At 44.7% G+C, this 27,853-nt stretch overlaps 1 protein-coding gene across 5 annotated transcripts in view; it reads right to left on the bottom strand.

Moving 5' to 3' along the window:
* PRKCB (protein kinase C beta) overlaps positions 1–27,853 on the bottom strand; it is a 272,295-nt gene that overhangs the window by 33,854 nt on the left and 210,588 nt on the right. For all 5 annotated transcript variants that reach the window (XR_004372151.2, XR_012656472.1, XM_032769125.2 and 2 more), the window contains 5 exons: positions 23,528–23,619; positions 21,206–21,268; positions 18,299–18,437; positions 10,460–10,540; positions 10,042–10,149 (listed from right to left, as the gene is read on the bottom strand). Coding sequence is in view for 3 of the 5 variants with exons in the window: in XM_032769125.2 (XP_032625016.1) it covers positions 10,042–10,149; positions 10,460–10,540; positions 18,299–18,437; positions 21,206–21,268; positions 23,528–23,619 (483 nt within the window). In the remaining 2 variants the exon portion in view is untranslated. The remainder of the gene's footprint in view (positions 1–10,041; positions 10,150–10,459; positions 10,541–18,298; positions 18,438–21,205; positions 21,269–23,527; positions 23,620–27,853) is intronic.

Genomic DNA, 27,853 nt, shown 5'->3' on the forward strand with positions numbered 1-27,853 from the left:
AAAGCAGAGAAGAGTAAGGGAATTCAGAGGCGCCATGCAAACATTAATATCCTGGTGGTATTGTCTGGGTTGTGTTCTGAGATAAGATGCAGATACCAGAGGTTTATACAATGTCGATAAGCAGGGAGAATATGAACATAATTCCTGCAACAAAGGACTGCTTCATTAGAAGCAAGGCAGTTAAAACAAACCAGTGCCAAGAGCACAACCACTTCGCAGCAAATCTTGTCCTACAGCACAGGACTTGAGTTTGCAAAAGGATGCCACCACGTCCCGCTTGTCACTAGCTGTGACTTGTGCAGCTGTTCACACTAGTAGGCTCAGTGCAGGAACCATAGGGTGCAATCTGTGACCAGCTGTGGAGGTCAGACTAGATGATCGAAATGGACTCTTCTGCCTTTCAAATCTATGAACCTCGGACCTGCTTGGAAAAAGCAAAGGAATGACCAACACTCAGAAAGTGGGAAGAAGACAGGCCTAGTCCTATGCCTTCCACCCCCTTCATGACACACATGCATAATTCCCCCTCACTTCATGAGGAGAATGTTCACTTCAGCAGCTGACAAACCTCCACTGCCCCTTCTCCTTCCTCAGATAGAGATTCAAATTCTCTCTCTCTGGGTCACGCTGCCAATTTCCAGGGCAGGTCAGACAAAGAACAGTTCTCAATCTGCTACAGGCCAAATCTGGGAGGCAAGGTGTGACAAAGGCCCAAACTGTCAGAAGTTGGGATTGGGCAACAGGGGATGGATCACTTGATTTCCTGTTTTATTAATTTCCTCTGGGGCACCTGGCACTGGCCACTGTCGGAAGACACGATACTTGGCTAGATGGACCTTTGGTTTGCCCCAGTACGACCGTTCTTAAGGTCTTATGCTTACAGGCCCAAAGCAAAGGGGACACACAACACCGCTCACGCAGGAAACAGCTGCTTCCTTTAGTGTCAAGGCCTCTCTTTCTAGAGCTTCTGATTCATGGCTCTATTTCTGATGTGGTGTCTCCTCATTTTTTATTTACATGTGTGGAATGTGGTAACATTGGGACTAAAATGAGTGGCAGACCTCAAAACTAGGGATGATTGAGAGGTGTGCACACAACTCACAATGCTGTTTGGGTGAAAGCAGGATTCAAGTGATTCTGGAACCTGGACCTGGCCTCTCTGTCAGGGGTGAATTTCACCCTCTGCAGAGAGTCCATCCCAGCAAAGTAACAGAACTTGTGTGTCCAAGTAGGCACACACAAGTTCTGGAAGTTGCAAATGTTTTGACGTAAGTTAACCATGTCACCCATGATTGCATATAAACTTGCTCAGGGAGACTTATCTTAAAAAAATGTTCCACGCAGACCTAGTGACAAAGAAAAGCCTGCCCCTTCAATCAATCAATCAATTGGAAATACAAATGTGAAGTGAAGTAAGAAGGTTGGAACCAACAACTGCCCTGGTGGCCAGTGGCAGTGCATTCACTAACCAGCCAGCCGGGAAACCAGCCCAGGTTAACCCCTAAAGTGCCAGTGGTTGAGTAGCTACCGAAATAACATTCATGGCTTCCAAATCAGCTCTAGAAATCCCAGCATCTAGCTGCAAAGTGTTAGGCAGCAGGTCCTGGCTTTTGAGATCTGGATCAATCATCTTCCAGACAAGATGTGCTAATTTGCTAGTGGTGAGGATCAAAGCATCCTGTTAGCAAGCTTAGGAAGTGGTATTGGTGTCCATCCAGTATAGCATCACTCCCTCGCCCACCCCTCCTGCCAGAGAAGAGACGCAGCAACTGCGGCTGTCAGGGACACAGGACAGCTGTGGTTGGGAACAGGGAGAGGTGGATCTGGAAGAAGAAGGGTAACACTGATGACAGGACTCAGGGCAGGGGGAACTGAAGCTGTTTTACTTGCTCATTATTGGTTTTGGATAATATTGTCTTATCTGATATTGAAGTGTTCGAGAATAAAAAATGATACTGTAATAAAACTATGCTGATGTAATAAAAGCAGCAGTGTCCCTGCTCATTCAGAAGAATAGAGTATAAAAATGTCGTCATGTTTTTATCTAACGATTGCTATGGATCCCCCTATTCCCCTACCAGAGTGAATGAGTCATAGAAGTACAAGGATGGGCCACACCATATGGCAGGGAGGAGGCTGTTCTTGGTGGTCAAAGTTCCAGATGGAGGCTGTTGGGTGGCTCTCTCTCCTTCAGTCTATTCAGTACCAAAAAGAGTGGGAGACTCCCTGTTTCAGATCTTTGCTCTGGCATTCACTATATTCATTATGACGCTGAGGCAACTCTTAGTGAAGTCAACGGGAGTCTTTTCATCTCCCTCACAGGGCTCTGGATCAGACCCTCACTGATAAGTCAAATCCTGCCAGTTGAATCACAGTGGTGAGAGAAATAGTCTATGAATCAATGAGAAGTTTTTAGGAAAGCATTTCCTCTACAACAATTTGAGACTCTAAAATGTCCACTGAGAAGGCTTCCTAAAATTTGTTTCATTCAGCTGCAGTCTCTCTCCATTTGATTTTCACATGCAACATTAGCTTGGATTACATCCAGCCAACATGCGAAGAGCTATACGGGGGGGTGAGGGGGTCTTCTTTCTTGGGCCTGATCCTGGAGATGCTTATGCACATGTTTCACTTCAGTGAAGTCAATGGGACTCCTCATGGCAGTAAAGTTAAACACGTGTGTTGACACGACCAGGGCCTCGGCCAAAACATCGAGCACTGCGACTCCTACATGTAAAATTCAGCAGTGAAAATGCCAAGCAGGATGAGTCACTTCAAATATTGAATTAAAAACAAGACACGTGTCAGCCACGTGATTCCTCTGAAGACCTATGAGCCTACTCAGCTCCCACTGACTTGGATCAGATCCTGTGGAGGCAGAATGCCAGAAATACAGCATCTCACTGAGAAACTAGCGGGATCTGCTTCTAGTTCAGATTTGACAAAAATCTGATGGTCACAATTTAAATGCCAAAATGTCTGTTTTTCAACGCCTACTTGGGTTTGTATGGAAATCTCGCTCACCTTTCAGTACTGTTCCTCTCTACACGACAGTCCCCTTACTTCCCTTATCTCTTTCCTCACACACCAAGTTATCATGCTCTCCTCACACAAGAGGATTTAACATTGAAGAATTAAGGAGAGAATTTTCAATTTCACCTGAGTGGATTTTGTGTAGTTCTAATAACTGATGTTGTGTGTTCCACAGCCAGTATTAGAGTGAATGCTGAGTGTTCCATGCATTGTCTACTGGAGTTAGCATTCTCCAATGCATGATATCAGAAAATTGTTGATAGAGCTAAAATTTCTCTAGATTTGGGACCTGGATGTTAAAACAAAATCTACCTATGATTTAAGAGAGAAAATTTGATTATTGTAGGGGCACACATTAAGATTTGAACTAGCATCTGTTCCATTGCACCTACTGTTGTTTTATAATCAGCTTCTCAAACACAGCAGTAAATATATCCTACATTAATTTACTAATTAGGTTTTACTAGCCAAAATCTTACCATTTACATGCTGTTTTTCTAGTAGCAGTTGTTTCAAACACACACACTGACATAGACACACACGCAGTTTGAATTTAAACTTTAAATTTTTACAATTTAAATTTAAATTTCCCTGTTAAACACACAATTTTCCAAAGTTAACACAAATCCACACCACATTCTGAACAGCTTGCCTTAGGGTGACCAGCCAGCAAGTGTGAAAAATTGGGACGGGGGTGGGAGGGCAATAGGAGCCTATATAAGAAAAAGACCCCAAAATCGGGACTGTCACTATAAAAATTGGGACAGCCTGTCACCCGAGTTTGCCTTGACGAATGAATTATAAAAGATTAATTTTGTACTTGATGTACCTGTCTGCATTGCTGCACAGGGTTATATTGTGATGCAGTTCTTCTTCTGTATTTTTGATACATGCACCCAGAAATTAAATCTTCCAGTTTCCCTTTGTGCTTTTATTCTTCATGTTAGCATGAAGGCACCATCTGCTATTGTTATATAGAAGCCCATGAAGCCTACAGACTGATTCTCCTGACTTACAGAAGAGAATCATTTGGCATTGTGTGTATATAATAGGAAGAAGTTGGTTTAATCCCTACACTAATGCCGTGAATACAACACATCACCATAGATGAAGAGGACTGGATTAGACCAATCCATATACAAGGCTAATGGTACCTTTCAAGAGTTAATTCAAGCAGCAATTATGTAGTCTACGAAAAACAATTTTGTATCTTGAGTATGTGGTCAGCTTCTACTGATTCAAGTCCTAATGCAGAAAAGTTCTTAACCAAGTACCTAGAGGTTTTGCTGATCTGGGCCCTTAACTTCTCAAGTTATAATAAGATTAGCCAATGGAGATGCAAAGGGAGCTACATTTTTGAGGGCTTTGTTTAAAGCAGATTATCCTGCACTGAGAGGTGGAAATGCTTGAACAGATCTTTGCCCCTCTCTAAATTCAGTGTCTGGCTCACATGACATGCCTGGAACCTGCTGAATTCATTGCACATACTAGAAATGTTCCTAAAATGGAGATTACCACTCAGAGTTATTGTGTACCACGGTGTCTTGTTCTGAAAGCTGGATTTGTCTCCACTGTATGTTCATTGCCTATTCATTACCTACTGAGAGCAACTCTAATGTCTTCATGATCTGCCAGTTATCCCAAGACATAACAAAAAGAAGGGAAACCTCACTTAAAGAAAACCACAGGCCTAAACAGCTGAAAGCCATGATCTGTATGTTTCTCAGATTCTCATGGTTGGAACATAGTCATAATAACTTGTGTCCCTGTAAACTGGGACAATAGAAACTGAGATGAACCGTCAGCCGTAAGGGAAAGCAAAGATACCATTAAGATCAGACAGACTGTCCCAGAGCTGGTGAAAATTTCCCCCATCAAAATTTGAATTTTTGACGAAAAATAGGTCCTTGAGAACTTAAAATTTGGAAAATTTTGACCGTCACCAGAATGCTGTGAACTGTCACTTGCAGAATTAGTGAGTTGTTGGACTGGTGTGTTACATCATACAGTGTGCCATGGCATTCAGCGTGTCACCACAGCCTGGCACACACACATCACCCTGATGACATATCCTACCGGGCAATCTTCCCATATTATCGGGATCACTTAAAACTGATGTTAAAAAACTTAAAAACCCCAAAACAATCCTCCCCCACAAAAAAATTTAAAAAACAAAGATTTTATCAGCTTTTCAATGTTATTAAAAGATAAAGATTTCATTGGAAATATCAGATACTGTGTGTTACTTCAATATCCGTGTCACCAATAGATCATAGGGGTAGTGGGATGTGGAATAGTCTGATGTGTCTATTACACCACTAAAATGATCTAAACAATATGCTAGTTATATATTATATGATGTTTTCCTCCCCCAGACATCTGAGCTATTGAAAATACCATTCCAAATACCTGTAGATTTTACTGAGAAAGCAAAGGCAGGAAATACCACGGCTATCAGAGATTCAAGAGGGACCTGGTATTCACAGGCAATCTGTTCACCTGGAAACAGTGACTTTGTTCAGGCACATTCAAAAGTCTCCATATGGGATGAAAACTGTGTATATTATGCCAGTGCTTTAGTGCACATGTGATTCATTAAATACAGGCTTTAGGAAAACCAGTTGGGCCACAAACAAGAATGTGTCCCTCAGATAGAGATAGGGTATATTTTTAGTTGTTACATGCCAGGTAGTCTGGATAGAAGACCAACCTGTCATTTGATCTAGGACACAGGTCTGATGGCAGGAGCCTGCCCAGAATGAGTGCTGGCTTTTGATAGCTGAACCAGTATTTCTGGTCTCTTTAGCAAGAATGGATTGCACAAAGAAAGTTATGCACAATAAAACTGTTACTATGTCTGCCTCGCCCTTCCCTCCCCTCACCACAAAACAACCAGTTTCTTCTCCTAAACCCCCCCCTCCCCCCACGACCCATTTGGTACTCTAATAGGGAAGAACAATTACATTTGATCTGGTAAGTGGCATTTAATGAAGAGTCAAAGACACAGTTAAGTATACCATTTGTTTCCCAGTGAGTGCATCTGATGAACATTTACCATTTGGCTCATGCAGATACAAAGCCTTCTGTGTCAAATTGCTTTCCATTTCCTGGCTTCCCAAAGCAAGATCTAAAACTATACTAAATAATGACTGGCACTAGCACATAGGAGTAAAATTGTGTAGGGACAACAAAATCCCCCTCCAATTGTTCCTGGCAATCCTGGCTGAGATATACAAAACCTTTTATGTTTACATGCAGAGCTTTTTCCAATTGCTTTTTTCACTGAATTGATATTGGGTTGTTTTTGTATATTAGCTAATGAAACTTTTTCCTGGAAAAGCAGCAAGACTTAGATGATCATTGACTTGAAGATACCACGCTCTCTAATGTGTCTGGACAAAGTCTATCTTTTCAGCTTACTGACGCTTCTTAAAATTGCAGTCCGTTTTTTTGTGAGGGAGCAGGGGATAATGGGAGAAAAATGCAATGTCCCTTGTATCTTTTTAGTTCAGAAAACTATACGTATTGAACCACCACTTTGTTGTCTACACAAAGTACACAAGTAAAAAGAAGAATTTACAAAGGAGACCAGACTTGTATGTATAGTTAAATTTCCTTCCATGCAGTTTCATATTTGCCAGAAGTGAGAAAAACCATTACAGCTATATCCAGCAGATGTTTTAATCATGGTCTCTTCTTGTCGATTTACAGCATTCAGGTTTTGACTGATGTGACAGAAAATACAGCAGACAGCTAGATTTATCATTGCTCCAATCTCTAATCACTCGCCAGTGTTGCTCCCTGGAGCACTGTGGGGATAATGATGTGTAGCATAACACCAGAAAACATCTTCCTCTCTTCATTAATGCCAGACTTGGAGAAATAGCCTCCTCCTCCCCCCACTAAAAACCAAAAAGTTGGCAGAAACTCCCGCTCAGATTAATATGATAGCTTCTAAATTAACATGCAGACTTTACTGTTACTTTTTACTGAAATTGACTGCCAAGTGACCTGGAAAACAATTGCTTTCCTATGACCCACTTAAAACCTGGAACACTTCAACTTTTCCCCTCCAAAGAGCCAGTACTCCCATTGGTAACACATGCTACGAGTCCCGCTGCAATGGGAAAGAGAGCTACCCAATGCTGCAGCAGCAAAATCAATCACAGGCCGTGTCATTATCCACGCACAGGTGCAAATGCTACTTTGAGTTACAGACAGCTTGATATTTTTAAAATTTTTAAAACAAATAAATAAAAAGTTTTTAAAAACAAAGCAGACACCCTCCACAATAATCTAATGATCGGGGAGCTTCGACTACAGCTGACTGAGGAATGGGGTCAAACCTGAATAATAAACATCCACATCAACTCTAATGTTCTTTGATCACTTAGGGTGCAAATAAAATTAGGCAGGCACTTAAGTCTTTGTAGGGCTGGCTCCCAGCTCAGTACACTGCTCCATACAGGGGCTCATTTAAAAAGCCATTTGATAAGGTAAAATTAGGCCTTGACCCTGCAAAACACATATACGGGCACTTACATTTGCAGGATTCTGGCCTTACTTCCTACCTTACAATTAATTAGAAATGTCATTATGAAGTTTCCCAGATCCTGGCCCTGATATTGTTTTATGTCTAACACAAATACATGAATTGCCCCTGCTGCCACTCAGTGTGGTTAAGGGGCCTCTGGATAAATGGTCCTAAGTCTGGTGCCTGCTATCAGCTTCCACACTTCATCCCCACCACTCCCACTTAACTGGAAGGCCAGAAGCCCAAACCCAAAGATATGCCCAAGTGCTGCCTGGAGACTGTTGCACCCCCACGTGCTCAGCTGCAAGGCCTTGCCCTTTGACGTCCATGTACCGCCACTAAGCGCTATCCGAGAAGTGCTACATCAGCACAGCTGCGCCAATGCAGCTGTACTGCTGTAGCGCATCTATGCCGATGGGAGAGAGCTCCCCTGTCCGCATAATAAATCCACCTTGGCAAGAGGCAGTGGTAGCACTGTCCACACTGGTGCTCAGGTCGGTGTAACTCACGTCGCTCAGGGGGTGGCTTCTTCACACCTCTGAGCGATGCAAGTTATACCAAAGTACATGATAGCGTAGACCGCACCTAAGACAGCCATGAAAATAAAGTTTGGTCCTGCTTCTAAACGGGATGGAGCTGCTTAGAGGAGAGGAGACCCATTACTAAAGCGATTAAGCACAGGCTGGTTTTTTACCTTTATTTCTCTTGCCACAGTTTGCTACCAGTATCAGAGGGCCTGGCCTAGAGAGGAGAGCTGCGCAGCAACATCAGAGCCAGTACATGGGCAGAGCTCTGGAAACTGGCTTGGACAGTTGGCCCCAAAGGCACAGCTCGGGCTGATGGAAAGGGAGTGAAGGGGGTGCAGAGCTGGGCTCGAACCAACACTTGCTGACCCGTGCTACCGCCCGCCAGCATTGCCCCAGTGACAGCAGCAGCATGACGACGTGGGACAAAAAGCCAACAGGTATTTAAAACCCTTTGAGACAGGCATGAAATAACAGAGAGGCTCCGTGCGGGAGAGGCTGGCCTGGAAACAACCTGTGGCACCCACACCAGAGCCGAATGGATCTTCTTGTTAAACCCCCCAGGGCTGGGGAACCTACCCTAGGAACTGGCACGGCTTTGCCTTTGTAGGGCTGTACACTATGCTCCCCTTTGATATGTGGCCCCTGCGCCCCTCCCAGCCCACATTGCACTGGGCAGACGGGAGTAGCACCCAGCCGTGTTCTCCCCATCAGCGGGAGGAGCAGCAGCATAAGGAGCCTGCCTCTTCCCAGGGAGGTGCCAGGGCCCCTCTTTGGAATGTCCACACACAGTAACTCACCAGGGAAGGGAAGGGGAACACAGCTGCTTTCTGAGGCACGCTCTCCCTCCTGCACAGAACGGGGAAGGGGCTCAGTCTTTGACACTGACCAGTGGGAGGGGCGGGCTGGAAGATGCACGTTATGGTGGCACAATCTCTCTGCTGCAGGTGTTCAAAATGGCTGGCAACTGGACACTAAATATACAGCACTGCCTAGTGCCCTCCGAGGGCAAGGTGAGCCCCTAGACCCCTTATGCTTTCATGTGCAGCGTGAACATGGATCCCATTGAAATCCACAGCAGCACACTCCCTGGCAGTACACCTCTACCCTGATATAACGCCACCCGATACAACACAGGTTCGCATATAGCGCGGTAATCCCAGGGCTCCAGCAGCGGGGCTCGGGCGGTGCTTTAAAGGGCCTGGGGCTCCGGCTGCTGCAGGGAGCCCAGGGCCCTTTAAATCACCGCTGGAGCCCTGCTGCTGCTACCCCGAGGCTGCTGCAGCAGGGCTCAGCCAGCGATTTAAATCACCTTTAAATCAATCACCATTGGAGGCCTGCCACCGCTCCCCCGAGGCTCCAGCAGCAGGGCTCGGGTGGCAATTTAAAGGATTCAGGGCTCCCCGCAGCCGGAGCCCCAGGCTCTTTAAATCACCGCTGGAGCTCTGACGCTGCTACCCTGATATAATGGGGTTTCACCTATAAAGCAGTAGGGATTTTTGGCTCCCGAGGCCCGTGTTATATTGGGGTAGAGGTGTATTGCACCCCAGCTGCAGAGACGTTAGCGCCACAGTTTTGTCACGGAGAGCGGCCAAAGGATGCAAAACTCCAGGGGGCTGCAATATTACCGCCTGAGAGGGAAGCAAGCAGGACGGCCCATTTTACAGCTACTTGGCATGTGCACTTACTCATAGATTTTAAAGGCCAGGACAGACCATGGGATCATCTAGTCTGACTTCCTGTCTACAAGAGGCCAAGGAATTTCATCCTGTTACTCCTGTATTGAGCCTAGTAACAGTGGCCTGTGCTGGTCCCACAATGTGTGACAGCAGCTGTAGGGAACGCGCACTGAGTTAGGCACACAGCTGCATGCACAACTCCGCACCTCGCTGCACTAAACCCAAGCCATACGTTCTTTGCCCCCTCCAAAAAGCCAAGGCTGCCCCTTACCCCTTTGCAGATTGCCACAGCCTCCTTGGACATGGATTTGGGATAGGCTACGTTGTGCTCCATAATGGACTGGAAAAGTTCATCTTCATCTTCCCCTTCAAAGGGCGCCTAGGGAGGAAGAGAAAGACGACAGGTTAAGTGGCATGTCACTGTCTTTGGAATAATGTTTGTGTCTATGATCTTCAGGCAGGAAGTCAGCCGCCCTTCATTTCTCTGGGCGCTTCCTGACTGATCTTTTTCAGATTGGCAGCCTCTCCCCATGGCTGTGATCCATGATGCTCGATCCCCAGCACTGCACAAAGCACACAGCACTGCTCCTGTTCCCCCTGTTTGCTGGTGACCAAACAAATTGCTCTTCAACAGCTGCTCACAATGGAATTTAACAAAATCCCATGGGAATCAATTAAAATTCAATTACCTGGCCAGCTAACATTTCATAGAGCAGAACTCCAAATGCCCACCAATCCACCGACTTCCCATAGGGCTGATAAGCAATGATCTAAAAACAACAAAAACAGCAGGATGACAATGCTTCAAATATTAGCCTGTTGGCACAATGCAAAATAATTCCAAGCCTTGGTCCAGGTCAAAAGGACAGGGATATTTATTTGTGGTCAGATTTTCAGAAGTGATGAGTATTTGCAGCAGCTGTTGAAATAGACAGTAGCGGTATTCAGCACCTTTGCAAGTCAGGCATTGCACAGCACTTGTTAACATGGCATATGTATGACATCAGGAAAACCAAAACATTCACGCTGATTTTTCAGCTAGCATATTGTATATATATAAATAACCTGCTTTGAGCTTCAGCTCTAAGAAGCCAGGTAAATTGAGGTATTGCCTGAAAAGTCAATGCGTGACAAGACAGAACAATAGTGCGATCAATCAGAGTGATCAGGTTTGCTCACAACTGTAGAGTCCCCCTGCCCTCTTCCCCCCTCAGACTCATCGCTACAGATACAACGTTGTTTCAAGTAGAAACATTAGGCCAAACTGTACTCTCATTCACACTGGTGTAAAACTGGATTAATTCCACTGATTTCTCTACAGTTGCTCTGGTGTCACAGTACAGAATTCGGCCCTCTAGGTATATTCAGTAGAGGTATATCTTTCAAAAGGGCTTATGAAATTTTAGTAATTAAAAATCTCAACATTTGAAGCTATTAGATTGCATTTTTATTTCATAAAATAGCTCAAACTTTCAGAAAAGAAAAAAGAAAAAGAAAAAGAAAAAAAAAGCTCCTATAACTCTGCAGCATCACATTTCCTTACAAATCTGACCATTTTGGAGATAAAATGGATATAACAACACAATTTTCAATTGAATGACATTTTGAAAATTTCAAGAGTCAAAATTTCATTGACCTTTATTCCAATTTCTTGCCTCAGAACATGACATTTCACATTTTTTTGCAAGGCTCTTTTTGTGAAAACTTGTGGCTGTGAAATCACAGTCTATACAACCTTGCAGTGAAATCAGCAAGATCACTTACCAGCTTCGCACACAGCTTGGTTTAATTTCTCCTACATCATCAACAGCCATCAATCACTAAACCCAACTGAAGTAATGTCTAGCTCAAAGAAACTCTCCTTCTAGCGAAATAAATTGAAAGCTCAAAAATTGTTCCAGTGCATGGCAAGGTTCAGAGAAATGCCACTTTGATATCAAAGTTGTTCAGTGGAGAAAAACCCACCAGATCATGAGAAAGTCCCACTTTACCTAAATAACCCTTCTTCATTTTACATTCTTCAAAAAGAGAGGCAGTTATATTGCACCACAGTTTATGCTTTATGCATGCAGACATTGCTAGTAAGTACAGTATTCCTGCAGTAGGAGTGGACCAGAAACTGTTTCCAGAAATGCATGTCCCTGCACAGTACTCAGACCATTAGCAATCTGCATGATCACTAGCGGACTTCAGACTTGTTTCAAGATTGTGAACTGCCTAAGTCACTTCACAGTATCTTGAATAAGAGCCCAGGCTATCACAGTCAATGGGATTGCTCATGTACTTGAATTTAAGCAGATGCTCTAAGGGTTTTGCTGGCTCAGGGTCAGAATACTCATTGGCTTGTGTGATTAAGCCCCAAATGAACAAAGTACTTTGCCCACATGAAAGGACAATTTAGGCACACCAGCACTGATTGTGTGTCTTTATCATAGAAAAAGCTAATGTACAATCCCGCTGCACAACCGGGACATTTCCAGCCAAACTGTGGTGTTACTAGCATGTGTTTTGATTTCCCAGCTATTTAAGGAAAGAAACTACTCCAGCAGTCAGCCCTCCTGAGAGTGAAGGAGAGAAGGAGGAACACCATTTGTTCTACCAAGCTACTGAGTCAGCCCGTCCAGCTTTGTCTGAATAACGATGTATCTGGGGGAGACTGGGAGAGTCTATGTTTCTGTCATTTTATTTTCCCATTTTCAAATGAGGAGGTCACTCGAGTCTTCGGTACCACTGACTAAGGGAGAAGCAGGAAGAAAACCCAAGCGCATGCGTGCACACAGTTATAACCAGGCTGGAAACCTGAATCTAAGGAACCCAGCTTCGGCAAAGAGTGAATCTGTGTTCTGAAGGGCTCTCTCAAGCCCCAGTTTATTTGCTTAGCTGCTGGGCCTCATTTCAGCGTACAGAATTTGACAGGCCTTAGGCTGTGCCATCTGTTACTTAACGCAGAACAATTACACAATTTATTCATCCTAATTACAGAATTCTATTCTGAATAGATTCATATATTCAAATATGAATGCAAATCACATGCTAATCACAGTAAAATATACACACAGTGATTCAGTTCAACTCCAAAAGGTTTTTCTTTCTGTTCCCACCTCCCCACCCCCTACATTTGACTGAGGCCCCAATCCTGCAATCTGATCCACAGAGACAGACATCTGAGCCCACATGGAGCCCCATTTCTCTCCTACATAAAGAGAAAACCCTGGCACATTCCACCTCCCCCTCCCTCAGAGAACAACATCCCCAAAGAACAAAAGGCAACTGGTTATTTTTCAGATTACTCTGTCAATCTTCCATAACGCAAACAGCCATTTGCATTTGATTATAGCCATGAAATGGAGCAGGTTATAACAAGGGCTTCTCTCTTCCGATAGTTTGGAAAGGACCTGACTACATACAAGAGGCTCATGGGGCAGGGTTCAGATAAACAATACGTGACCAATCCTATTGGCCTAATGGATCAGAACCGTTCCAAAGTTACCACTCTGGTGTACAACACAGAGCCTAATTATGGCCTCTTACCACGATCCATTACTGCCCCATCAGGAAACTAAGGTGTTTTCAGTCTTTAAATCACAGGTCTCATCAAATGACCTATTAACAGCCTACTTTAAACCTACAAAAGCAATGACATTCAGTTAAGATAAGGACAGCATATCAGCACTGGTCTTTAACTTCACAGGGCCCTGATTCAGCAAAGTACTGACAAACGTGTCTGATTGTAAATACATGAGCAGTGTGCTTAAAATCAGGCACATGGCTTGTTGAATTGGGGACCGTTCCTTTTCCTTTCAGTGTTGCTGAACTACTGAGATCTGACGCCGAGTTTCAGCTCTGAATTTCCTTGACTTCTAGTTCACTTAGTGTTCCTTTCACTTGGTTTTTGGTGATTTGCCAATGCCCTGGAAAATTCAGGGGTGAACTGTTCACACCGAAGTCCTCTAAGAGTAAAAAATGTTAAATAAAACAGCCAAACAAAAAAAACCTTCTACGAAACTGATGTTTGTAAATAAAACACCAGCAAAACCAACCACTAAATAGCACTCTTTCCTCACAGGAAACTGTACCAGTGATGGTCATTCATACTCACTGCAATCCCTTAGGTATCAGAGTGATTTGTCCCTTATAACAGAGCCCCAGCAAATGGGTCAAGCAAATCGCAGGATGTTTTTTTAGCTTCTTAATGGAAGGCAGCAGAGCCTAGTGGAGAGGGAACTGCACTGGAATTTGGATCCTAATCTTGGCTCTGCTACTGAACAGCTGTGTGATGTTGGCCAAGTGCATGTGCATAGTTTCCCCATTTATGAAATGGGGATAAATTTACTTACTGCCTTGAGATCTACAGGTAAAGAGCACTATCAAAAGGGTAAATAATAATACTATTCCTGATCCCTTAGCAATTTGCATCCTAATTTCCCATTCTCTGATTTTCTATTGGAAAAAACAAATTAAAGCAAGGAAAAGAAATGCTTAAGTGATAATGCTCAGTTGACTGCCAAAGGACGTGGTCATTTGTCCTGCTTTGAAGGAGTATTAATCACCCCCAGCATCAGAGCTATTACTCTTCATACACAGAGGCTACCACACACACATTTGGGCTAGTAATTAAATAGCTCCCTGGCTGAGACGAAACACAAAGCAGTTTAGAACATTGGGACATAATCTGACATACATCTGAAGGGGATTTATTTCCTTAAAATGTTTCAATGGGTAAATACTAATGTTTCATTGCTGAGCATTCAGGCAGAACGCAAGAAGATTTCTTTGTTTTTTGTTTTTTTAAGGAGACAGGTATTTACGAGCAAGCGCAACATTAGCTACCTTAAATAAATGGCTAAGATACCCCCAGGCGGTACTTTAAGCATAATTTGTCACACGCAAGGCCATCAGTTGTTAAAGTAATAAGCTGACATGAGCATTAAGATAGTGAACAGTTTGGAGACACTGCTACGAAGTTATTTCAGAACACCTGCAGTCTCTCATTGCGAGTAACAGGACGGGGATGTCTCAGGATTATTTTGATAAGGGAATATTAGGCACTGGTAATTCTCTCTATGAGATGCAATGAGGAAATTGATCAGTCAGGCAAGGCCAGTGATATGCTGCCCACCCACTTGCATTCCAACTAGAGGCTTCCAGTACAAGGACAGGGAGATAACCCTCCGTCAAGGCTGGGATGGGAGAAGGGCTGACTACAGCCAAAAAACCTACTGGTGAGGAGTTCTCCCTTATCGGACGTCCCTCTTTTCCCATCCAATCCAGTGACACCATTTACAAACAATGCACATTGCAAGCAGTGAGCAGATGGAGGTGCTTTACCTTACGGAAGTCCTGGAAGCTTTAATGGGCAACAAAGTATCAGGAAATGAGGGCAGATCCAACAGGTCAGGCCAAATAAAGATGAGGACCAGGTGGCCACCTTACAGATTTCAGAAACAGACGCTTCTGCCCTCTGAGGCCAGTCTGCTCCAAATGTGAGCTCCAGTGAGAAATCTCAGGAGCAGGTGAGAGATGGAGCCTTGTCCAAACATGAGAAAACCACAATCTAAGAGGACAAAGACCTTTGACTCGATTTCTGCACTCAAAGGGTTAGGGGGGCAGAAATGACTCCACCACCCAGGTAGGAAAACACAACATACAGATTCCCCACCTGGCAAAGATTGGCAATGGGGACTCAGCATTTCTGCGAGTACTTGGACAGCAGCCAAATCAAGAGGCAGACCCAACCGTACGAAAGAGAGCAGACCAAAGGGAGCTGTCACCCAGACAGGTGGCTGCACAGTCGCACCAGTGGGCTGGCCAGACGGAGACAATGTAATAGGGTTCCCAGGACCACGGGTGTAGAACCAGATTGGGAGCTTATGAATGCCCCCCCCAGAGGCTGCTCAGAGCAGCCCCATAACAAGAAAGGGGGTTTTGCTTTAAGAGAGCACTTATCCTGGGGCCTTGTAGAACGGGAAGAGCCTGGGGAAGGCAGGAATTCCCCAGACCGAATGAAGGGGAGAATTTCTGTACATTTAACACCTTGTGAACCGGGCCTTGTGAAGGCCAAAAGCTTCCATTCTCCTGCACCCTGAGCCAAAGCAGCGAAAGGGACAGAGTCCTCTTCGGCCTCCCTGAGAGAGGAAAGGCCTTATGGAGCAATGTGGCTATTGAGCTGTCCTGCAGATTCCTGGACCAGGTTCCTTGACATACAAGAGGGAGCCATTAGGAAGGGGAACCTGCCTCTCTGGTCAGAGCGTATTCACTAGAAAGGTCTCAGGCAGTCTTGAACTGTCAACCTACATGCTGCAGTAATACCCTACTGGCTCTTAGCTGTGAATGAATGGGCAGGGCACATGTCCCCAGGGCTAGGATGATGGTGAGTGGGCTCTCCATGGAAGATTTGGACATGGGAACAGGGGTCTCTCTTACACACACACACAGGCAGAATTGGTAGGGAATCAGGACAGAGACAGGTCCCTATGAGGAGTGGTCCTGGGAGAGGAGTACGGCCTGGACACAGAGTAGCCTTGCCCCCAGAACCCAGCAGGAGAGCGTATATGAGGAGGGGAAGATGGAGAAGGAGAGGCCCCCCGAGTCAGAGGAACCTTGCTGCCCCACCCCAGTGAGAGGGAGTCTGGGTGTGGGGAGAAGAGTTCCTGGGGCACTGGAGAAGGGGTGCAGAGAGGTCCAGACCACATTCATAGGCAAATTAGTACCCGTATCCCCAGCAGCAAGGGTGACTCCACTAGACACCACATTCCACTGGGCTGTCAGGGGAGGGGCAGAGACTGCACCCCAGATACTGATCTCCAAGCCAGAATTCCAGGAAGGCCAGCAGAACATAGCTTACGAAGGGAGCCATGGCATTTGTTGGGTCTCTGTCCAGAGCTCTCAAGTTGGCTGGCCAACAGGCACAGAGACCCAGTCGTGCTGCATGGAAATGGAGATGGCAACAGCCTTCTGTGTCTAGAGGAAGGGGATTGATTCAGAGCCAACAACCCGTGCTGAGCCCTTGAGAAGCTGGTTTGAGGGAGTGGGAGAGAATCTTCCAGTGGTTCCCTCCTGTCTGGAACCCCTTAAAGTTGTGAGCAGGGTCTTTGCAGTAAAGGATTTCTCCTTGCTGCCTTCCCTTACCCTCCAGCAGCTGGAAGCGGGCACTGAAAAGCTGGAATGAGTGCAGAGAACGGAAGCAACTCCTTGCCTGCAGGTCACAGCGAGCTGGGAAGGAAGTGGATGGACTGAGGCTCAGACATTAGCTTTGACTGACAGGCCTTTGGCTTCCTTACTGCTGGTAGGCAAACATAATAGTAATGGCTAATTGCTGCTGCTGGGGTCAGTGGGAGAAGCAGCCCGGACTACAGGAATATTTAAATGAGTGAATGTTCAGTACAGTCCTGGATGACAAAGCGCAGCTGCCAGAGCCTGCCAGACACAGTGATGGGTCCCTGTGGGAGCTGTGCAAAACAGAGAATTTCTTTCCTGCAGGGAATTCTGACATTCCAACACTGGCATTCATCCCGCTATGAGATGGGATTTTCCTTGTAATGGAAATTCGGTGGGCGGGGGGGGGAATTGACTTTGAAGTGTTGAAATATTTTTGTTCCAAACAAAACATTTAGACTTTCCCAAAATCAAAATGTTTTATTTCAGTTTTTTTGAAATGACAAAAATGCTTTGTTTTGAGTCATTTCAACATTAAACTGTATTTTCTTATCGTAACCCATTGCCTTATGGGAGTTGTAGTTTGGGAGCACAATGCCTTCATTTTCACCTTTGACCCCAGCTTCCGGCTTGAGGACATTCCTCACAATGTATCCAGAGTCACGTGACTGCCATGATGCACCACACAGCTTGGCCAGAATGAAATCAGCACGTTGCCTTATGGTAGTGGTAGTCCTACTGGAGCCCCACCTTTTGGAGAGAAGAGGGCAGAAGTACAGCTCCCATAAGGCAATGTGTCATAATAGGAAAGCGTAGTTTATGTTTTATTAAAGTCATTTGAAACAAATCATTTTGGGTCTGTTAAAAAAAAAGAAATATTCCAAATCAGGTCAAACCAATCCTAAATGAAATATTTTATTTTGATTTTCCAAATAGAAAAAAATCAATTTTTCCACCAAAAATTTAAACTTTGTAGAAACTGCCCATTCTGTTGCAAAATCATTCCAAGGGAAAATCCCCAGTTAGCTCTGGTGCCCATTTTGGTTTGCATGCATTCTCCAGCTGGCCTTAGAGGGATCGCCCTCATCTCCGGTTTGAAAAACTATAGCCACCTCCAGACTCAGTCACACAGGCATCTCTGAAGGAAATGCTGTCAACTGACAACGACTGTTGGAGGGCTTATGACAAAAGCTATTCAATGCATCTACTGAGTGACAAAAGCCACTGAAGCTATTGTGTTTTCTCTGCCTGTATCCATTCAAACCTTGGTCACAGAAGCAGAAGGTGTTTTATGAAATACATATTTCCATAAGATATTTTTATGTTGAAAACCCATCAGCTAGGAGCCTCTGCTGCGCATCTCATTCCCTCACCTCGGGCGCAATGTAGTCAGGAGTGCCACAAAAGGTCTTGGTAGTTGCTCCGTCCCAGATGTTCTCCTTACACATGCCAAAGTCCGCGATCTTTATGTGTCCTTCGTTATCCAGCATCACGTTGTCTAGCTTTAGGTCTCTACAGCAGGACAGTAAAATAACTGTTACAAAGAAGGGTAAAATTGAAAGGATGTAGTAAAGAAAGCCAATAGAGTTGCATCCAAGCTCATTCGGGCACAGGGCTCTCCCTCACACATACACTCTTTATAGGAAGACGTCCTGGGGATAATGATTCAGAATGAAATCTAGGCATAAGCCTATATGTGAAATCTTCCACATAAATGCCAGGCTGGACACCACACTGGAAAACATACTGTACAGAACAATCTTGCACTAGCAGGGAGATTGACTTCACAGATCATTTTTCCATCTTTATTTCTATGCACCTCAAAGTGTATTTGGAGTTCACATGTAACCAAAAGGTAGATGATACCAAGTCAGGAAAGGTTCTAGTATTATTTAAACTTCTCTTCCTAATGTAACACAACAGGCCTCTGTGCCTGACCCGCAGAAGATACGAGTCTGCTACACCTCTCAGCTCCAGGCTCTTTAGCTCAAGCTGTAGAGATTCATGCCGTCAGCTCTGGAGATCCCTGGGTCAGTTCTCCAGTGTCGGCTAAGATGCAGCCAGTGGGTTACACTAAAAGAAAGAATTGGAGGGTTGCCTTTCAGTGAATGTTCAGTATTTCAAGTATAAGTAGATCCCCATGTAATTACCAAGCAACTATGTGCTCTGTGTCATTATTTTCTTGTTTATGTCCTGTACAATAAGCCAAAGGTCTCTGTTTGGGGTGAGGGTCTATATGCTGTATCTCTGTCCAGAGGACGGTAACCCAGTGGTATGTTTGTCATGACGCAAACTATGAACTCTGAGTCAATTCCCATCTGCTATCAAGATTTATGAAGTTGTGCCCAAGGCCGCAAATCTCTTTAACGGGGTAACGGAAATTATACACCAACCAGCTGAAGTTGAGGGCACATCATGAAGTTAATGTCAACCAGCTTGATAGACAGGGACAGATTCTTATCTCATGTAAACAGGCATAGCTCCATGGACTTCACAGAGCTATGGAGAGTTAGCCCAGTTAAAGATCTAGCCCAGAGCTCCCAACCAGGAGAAGAACTCCTGTTGTTCAAAAAGAAGGCAGACAATCACCTGAGTTTCTGTAAAGGTGTTTTTGTTTAAGTTCATGGTTTGGTTGCCCCTTTTCACAATACCTCTGTCATATGCTCTGGATCCGCTATTCTAACGCAAGTTACCCATATTCGCTTTTAACACAAGCTACAGTAGGGTCTACCGGAAAAGGAAGGCTGGAAGATAACCACTAGTTAGGGTGGAAATATACCCTTTGCCTCTCCTTGATTTCCCTCTAGCTAATATTTTAGTACCAGCAGCTAAACTCCTCTCCCTCTTTGGCTTCTCACACAGCAGCCAACTAGCCTCCAGCATAAACACAATCATGCATACATTTCATCTACTAACTTGAGTCTCAGTGGCAGAGCCTCTGGTACATGTACAAAGGTTCATCCCGCCTCTGACTGAGTGAATGCACCCGAATTATGGCGAAGAGATAACACAAGAGCTCTGGACTACAAATTCCCCGGTTAACTGAAACCATGTATCATGACTCAACGTGGAAGGAACGAAGATGTCATGAGCTGGTTTCTCTGGTGTAATCACAAAAATGTTTGAGGAGCACAGCGTGACAGGGAGACCAGGAGGAAGACTGTGTTAATCCTGCAGTGACATGGAAAGGGACACCAAGGGAAGAGTATAAAGTTCGGGATGGACAATTCAACATTCGGTGTAGCAATAGATTTAGCTATTTGGAGCCAAGATCGTTTCATATGCAAAAATTATACTTTACGCACTTCCTCAACTTGACAAATTGGTCAATTACGTGAAAGTGCAATAGTGGGAATAGCACAATTTACAGTTGCTCACTTTTTGTTAGACCTCACTAACTATGGCAATGGCACTTAGAATTTGGATTGGACAAGGACAGATAAATAAAAGGCTGCATTCAATTTCATAGGGAGAAGCAGCACAAAGTATTAGTGAAGTTACAATGTCTCTCTGCAACTGCCAATGGCAAAAAAAGAGTGTCCCTCACGTCTGGTTGTCCATACTGCTTTCGTCTGTGGAGCAGAGTGTTCAGTAACTCATGACTACACTACTGCAGTCAGCATTCTCCTTCACGGGAAGTTAATGACATCTGACATTCATTAAGGATGTTCTGCTTTACCGTGGGCCTTGTGGAGACTCCAGCATGTGAAAGAGCGATGGCTAGTTTCAGTGCCTGGCCAGAAGCCTCAGAGTGCTGTCCAGGACTGCCAGGAATCTAGCTAACCTAGAATCTTGTAACTCACATTGTAAGCATTGGAACGGTAAGTGCCAGGTTTATACCGCAAGTCTCAGGACAAACCACTCCTAAGCACTCACAACGTCTCAAAGATGAGAAAACAATGCTCCCTAGTAAAATACACATCTCACAGCTGTGATTCATGTTGTCCAAACAGAAATGTAAAACAGGAAGGCAGGAAAAAAAAACAAAACCATTTTTATGAGCTCTCTTCCCTACAAAACCGGGGTAACAGAAAATCATGCTCTCATGAAGCACTAACATTAACAGGCCTCCAGTTCTATTCACTGCACGTATACCCCACGGACAGCCGCCAAAGTGCTCCATGACACTGCAGTGGGCTGCTGTGCTGATTACTAGGTCACTTATCTGACACAAAAAGACTCCTTGAACCCTAAGCACAAAGTCCAGATATTGTAATAAACAGGTTCATATTTTTGCACCAGTTCTTTAGAAGGGGAGAGAGGGAGAATATTTCACCTACCGATAAATGATGCCTTTGCTTTGTAGGAAGAATAGGCCAATAGCAATTTCTGCTGCATAGAATCTGAAATTAAAGATTTAACAGGAATACTGATAATTAAAGCAGATAAATTAAAATGAAAAGCTTTCAAATCTAATTACACAAAATGAAACACACTGGGCCTAAATCCCAAAAAGATAAAGGCAAGCGCCCTGGAAAAACACTGGACAAGTATCAGGCAAGAGTGACATAGCTTCTCCTCTGCCACAGATCGGGTAATCACACGACCAGGTTGCTGTGGGCTAGTGTGGGGCTGTCACTTCTGATTACATAGATCTCCATGTTTAAAATAAAGGAGTCAAGATCTATGACTGTTCGTTACTATGGGGTGATTGAACATGACACAAAATTACATGTCATCATGGGGAGGCCAAGAAGATAAAGAAACGAATGGTAACGTCTGTTAAAGAATATTCTGTGCTCAGAGGACTGTGCCTGAACAATACAGGATCCCGTGGAAAGGACGCTGAGTTAAACCCAGCCTATATCTGGAGAGGCTGTTTAAAAAAAAATAAAAAAAGCATATTTGGTGGGTCTGTGAAACATTTTGTTATCCTCAGCCCAGATTATAGTCAGCAGGTACCTGGCTGGCAGCTGCAGTAAAGCAGCCAAAGACTGATTGTTCCTCTTTTATGTCTAGGGATGGCCCCTCTAGGGCAGGATTGAGGCATGTCTCCATGGCAGTGCGAGGGGAAGCTTCCATTCCTGCAGCCTGCGCTCCACTAAATCTATAACTTCTAGGGAGCCTCTGACACCTTTTACCAGCATGAAATCGTGTTAAAACCACGTTCCTTTGTGGATCCCAAAGCACAAGACTGTGGCTCTCTCTCAAGATGGTCCATGGCAAAGGCCCAGCCCAAAAGGAATGGCTTGTTCCACTCGACAGAACAGCTTCACTGCGTACACATGTCATAGCACAGTTGCTTAGTCAATGGATTAAAACTGGGGGAATCCAATTGTGGCCCCCAGGCTGGGGGGAGGGCTGTGCAGACAGCATCTTCACCTCCATATAAAGGAGTCCCTTGTGCTGCCCTCAGAGGGCCTCAGCTGGCTAGTCAGAAAGAAGCACAATGCAGGGGTCTCTGGATGGAGATGTGGCTCAAGGGAAGGACAGGTTGCCGAAATGTGGGGACATGGAGGACTCTCCTTAGAAGGCCTTTGCAATCTCCTTGTATGTGATGATCTAGGGCCAAGGTTTTAAACACAATGGAGAACTAAAGTTAGGCTCCTGAGTCCATATTTAAGCACGCACGTAAGATGGTCTTCTTTCCAAAAGTGCGTCTCCCATGCACTGGAGTCAACAGGAACTGCTGCATGCTCAGCACATTTGAGATTCAGGCCACTGACTGATGTGTCTAAATGTGCACTTAGGGGTGTAACTTCAGGAACCCACTTTTGAGAATCTTGCCCCAGATGCACATCACACACTCCCCACTGAGCACAGCCTATTCCCGACGGGAAGGCACGCTATTTGCTCCAAAAGCGTCATCCACTCTGCTCCTCCTTATGGGATCATGACTAGAAACCAAAGCCTTGAAAACCCCCATTGGTGGGACCAAGAACTCTTGGCTGAGCTCATCTAGCAGATGCAGCAGACTGTTTAGGAGAGGAGAGTGCTAATTGCAGAAGGAATTCCTGCTCACCCACAAACTCCCTGGTGACCAGCAATGCTGGCAAAGGAAAGGCAGAGACAAGAGCACAAGGCAACGCTGTGACAGTGGCACGTTATGCTGTAGCTTAAAGTCAAACCCTAGGGGAGCCTCTTTTTAGACATGAGATTCATCAGTGTAGATTTCCCCACTGAGGGGTTCCAGTCTGGGCAACAGATGGGCTGGCCTGAGACACACAAGTGTGAAATCTCCTTGCTCTGTAAGAAATTCTGCAGCTCTCTGACACACTCAGGCCAACAGCCGGCCGAGGCCCAGGCTCAGCAGCCATCTGACTGCCAGGAAGCAAACCTAGGGGAGATGCTCACCTATCCCATTTGCAGCCTCTCAAAATGCTTAATTAGAGAAGAATTTGGAGGCACTGCCTGGTGCTTCTTCAGGCCTGAGAGGCAATAAAACCTGCTCTCTGCAATTACTTCTGACCATCGGGCTGGAACCGGGAACATTTCATCTTTGCATTCCTGCTGTCCCTCTGCTTGCCCTCCCGTTCTGCATGTCTCTTCCATCAAAAACATGAACATTGAACCGTATCCTAAACCTGCAGATACACTCCACAGATCCATGAAATACTCCCCCCCGCCCAAGGATGAATGTTAACACTGGATATTGAACTTACACAGCATGTGGCTCTTTAAACCTGCCAACCTGTTGAATCTGATACATTAAGTCCCCGCCATTCACGTATTCCATCACAAAATATAAGCGATCCTAAAAGAAAAGAACATGAAAATTAAGAACAGCAGCAGAATCATGAGAGCAGGGAATTTAGTGAGGTGTAGATATTCACAGCCACCTAACTCCCAGTAGAAATGCCACTTGTGCCTTCGACAATCTATACATAGCTGTCATAGCATTCCCTCTCAGATCTGAACCTTAGAGTTCAGAAAATGAGATACTAGCATGAATCCTCTAAGCTTAATTACCAGCTTAGATCTGATAGCACTGCCACCACCCAAAAATATAGTGTTTTGGGACACTCTGATCTCCCCAACCTTCCCTGGGGACCCCAAGAACCCAAATCCCTTGGGTTCTTAAAACAAGGAGAAATAAACCATTCCCCCCTCCTTTCCCCCTCCCAGACTTTCCCTCCCTGGGCTACCCTGAGAGACTACTGATCCAAACTCTTTAAATCACAATACAGAGAAGCATGTCCCTTCCCTTCCACAAAGAGGCAAACAGATCCAAGGAAAACAGAGAGAGATTCCACCTCTCCCCCCTCCCGTCTCCCCCACCAGTCCTGGGATAAAACAAGGGAAACAAGGAGGAAAAAAAATCAATCAGGTTCTCTAAAAAGAAATCTTTTAATAAAAGAAAGGAAAAAGTAAAGAATTATCTCTGTCATTTCAAGATGTAAATGTACAGGGTCCTATAGCTTACAGACACCAGAAAGAAACTTTCTCCCCAGGACCAACACAAATCAAAATATTCCCACCAACTACACACATAAAAGGTAACCAGCCAGATCCACATGTGCAAATAGAGTAAAACAATCAAAAACCCTAAACCGCCTGTTTTTACTCACTATTTGAACAGACACTTGGAGAGCCTGTAGTGATGTCTGGTCCCTCTCAGACCCCCCGAGAGAAGAACACACAACGGACAGAGAACACACACAAAAGCTTCCCTCCTCCCAAATGTAAAAGTATCTTGTCTCCTGATTGGTCTCTGTTTGTAACCCTTTCCAGGTAGAAGAGACATTAACCCTTAACAATCTGTTTATGACAATAGCATATCGCCATCATTACTGGTGCTCATCCTCCAACATGATGCAGGCAAAGTTTGGGTCTGTGTGATGCATATAAGGTAACCAGACTCACTCCTAAAGGTGTGGAGCCCATTATCTGATCCTCGGGGACAGTTGCAAGCTTTGGCCTGTAAGGCAGATAGGGGTGGAGTAGGACTGGCCGAAGAACAAGAATTGTGTTTTGTCCAAAAAAAAAAAAAAAAATTTAAAAAAAATTGAAGTTTTGCAATTTGGTTTTGTCTGCACTGGCAGAAAAACGAGCCCTTCTGAAATATCGTGCAAGACGTGTGCAAGTGAGCAACCTGTGCCAGAATAGCCAATGGCCCAGTGGTTAGGGCACTTGGACCTGTGCCCTCCCACATCCCAGCTCATTATCTTAACCAATGAACTACTGACTAGTCTGGGGTCCCCTGCCCCTTCTCCCCTTCCAAATCTTCATTGTAAATAAAAAAATTCCCAGCCAGGTTAGGGAGCAGCCACATCCGCGGGACTACTGCCCTACTCAACCACTCTGCATACACAACTCGCATTAACACAGGGAGAGCTGTGGTCCATCAGCACAATGCACTGCAGTTTGTAGATAAATGACACTCACTTGCTCAATCTGGAACTCTGTTAGCAATTTACACTCAGGTTTTTTGACATCAGGGCTTTCTTTTTTCCATCTCTCAAGCCACGTTTGTTGACCGCATTCGGGATCCTGGATCGCATGATATTTTTGCAGTACTGATATGTCAGCAGCTTTTACACAAGAACATTTAGCTAATGGAGAATCCAAAACGAGAGATGCAGAAAAGGCATCTGCAATGTTCGCATCTGCCCGGACGCCTCCCTTGAATCTTCTTGCATTTGCCAAATGGTGGCCAACCACTTAGTGCACTTACACAGCCAGAAAACCTGCCATTGCAGGACCAGACACAGGGTGTGTTCGTGCTTGTGCGTGTCCATCCATCAAACACATTGCTGCAGCAGAGATTTCAATTAGCAGCCTCCTGGCCCATAAACAGCAGGTCTATCAGGTGAGCCAAAAGGAAGCTGCACTGACCTCATCCTCCCTGAAAGTCACTCTCTGCAGAGCCGATATTCAGCCTACACTCTCTTAGTTACACTCTGTATTCAAGGGACCTTTATAAAGGGTTAATAAATTAGTAGATGTTTTAACTGGAATGTCAGACAATATTGAACGTCCTCAGAATGGTTACCTAATAGTATCAATCAACATCAATGGGGAAGAACATTAAAAAGGTGGCTACTCAGTACAGCCAAGCCAGTACTAAACAACAGGCATTGAGCTTCCTTTACTTTGGAGGAAAACAGAATGTTTGTGCTTTAAACAAGTGTATAGAGATATAGATATAGAGAAAGAGAAGCCAGATGGCTGGCCTGACCGCAGGCTGGAACAGAACGCTGTATCTCCAGCTAGGAAAAGCAACTCTGATCCTCGGTTTGGGAGAAAAGAGCCAGGATTGTGCAGGGAGAGTGGAATAACTGAACTCGCTGAGAAACAGCATTTTCCACCGACGTTCAATCATTGCATGCCAAGACTTATCTAGGATTCTGATAAAACATGCATGTCCCCGTCACATGCAAGGGCTGAGTCAGGAACAACAGGATTCTTTGGGTTTATCTGGGTCCCTTTATTCTGCTGATTTTATTTACTATTTCTCCTGCCTTGCTTCACACTAAAACTTGGAGGCAAAGGCAGGACAATACCCATTATTATCGCTTACTATGATGGAAGCGCTCATCTCCGTCCTGGCCCACATGGGAACAAGAGGTGCCTTTACGCTTGATGGGCAGTTAACAGCAATCCTCGAGGACTGGCCTGTGCTGGCCGTGCGTCTGGGATTATAAAGATGCCAGAGTCACATACACTTTTTTCCAGATTAGCTGGAGCCCACAGGCTTTTAGCTGATGGTGCAACTTTTCCCCCTGTGATGCCTTAACAATAATTCTCTCATTCTTTGAGAGATGGATTTGAGATTTTTTTTTCTTTACTAGTCAATTGAACTAACAGTGCAGGCTGGGAACTTGTCTTTGAACTGTGCTCCCAGAAATCAGAGGGCTTGTGCTTGCATTTGATAATTCACTCTGCTACACATTTTGATTACTTTACAAACATGATTACTATTTAGCTACTGTAGGTCTCCTAGAAATAATCCTGCACTGACTCACTTCAGATGCCACAAAGATGGTGTTTGAAAGAGCTTTCCCTGCCATATTTTGATTACTATTCTGCAAAGCTGGGCCACACACTTTAAATACACTGAATGTGTTTGGTAAATCCAATTGCTGGGATAATATTAAAGTGTAATCCTCTCAGACTCCACTGGCGTCCGTCTAAAGGACTATACCGATTACTGTTCCCTGTTCCTGCTGACAACTACCTGGGCATTTTCATTTACAAGCTGTTCAACAGCTGGCCAGAGACTGCTTCAAAAAATGCTATTTATTATTTGGAGAAGTTAATAAGATGCCTATTTCAATTGGAAATTTCTGGATTTCTTATTAGGTTTCACCATCTGCTCAGCTTCTTAATTCCAAGCAGCAAATACTGACAAAAGTGGTATTTTGCCACCTGGACTGTAACTCAAACCCAAGACAAGGGCCTTTCGGAAAGAATTAAGGATCAAGCCTAATTCAATCAAATGCTGGCTGATAAATTTGCCAGGTTCCCAGCCTGAGGCTCCATATTTGAAAGTGCACACTGGGAGAAAGTGTTTGGTGCATGAAAGTTTGGTATACGATTCATAGATTCATAGACTCCAGGACTGGAAGGGACCTCAAGAGGTCATCGAGTCCCATCCCCTGCCCTCATGGCAGGACCAAATACTGCCTAGACCATCCCTGATAGACATTTATCTAACCTACTCTTAAATATCTCCAGAGATGGAGATTCCACAACCTCCCAAGGCAATTTATTCCAGTGTTTAACTACCCTGACAGTTAGGAACTTTTTCCTAATGTCCAACCTAAATCTCCCTTGCTGCAGTTTAAGCCCATTGCTTCTTGTTCTATCCATTAGAGGCTAAGGTGATCAAGTTTTCTCCTCCTCCTGATGACACCCGTTTAATACCTAAACTGGCTATCACATCCCCTCTCCAGTCTTCTCTTACCAAACTAACAAACCCGATTCTTTAGCCTTCTTGCATAGGTCATGTTCTCAAGACCTTTATCATCCTTTCTGCTTGCTCTGGA

Source organism: Chelonoidis abingdonii, chromosome 9 (genome assembly GCF_003597395.2).
Source record: "Chelonoidis abingdonii isolate Lonesome George chromosome 9, CheloAbing_2.0, whole genome shotgun sequence".
In the NCBI taxonomy this organism is placed as follows: domain Eukaryota; kingdom Metazoa; phylum Chordata; order Testudines; family Testudinidae; genus Chelonoidis; species Chelonoidis abingdonii.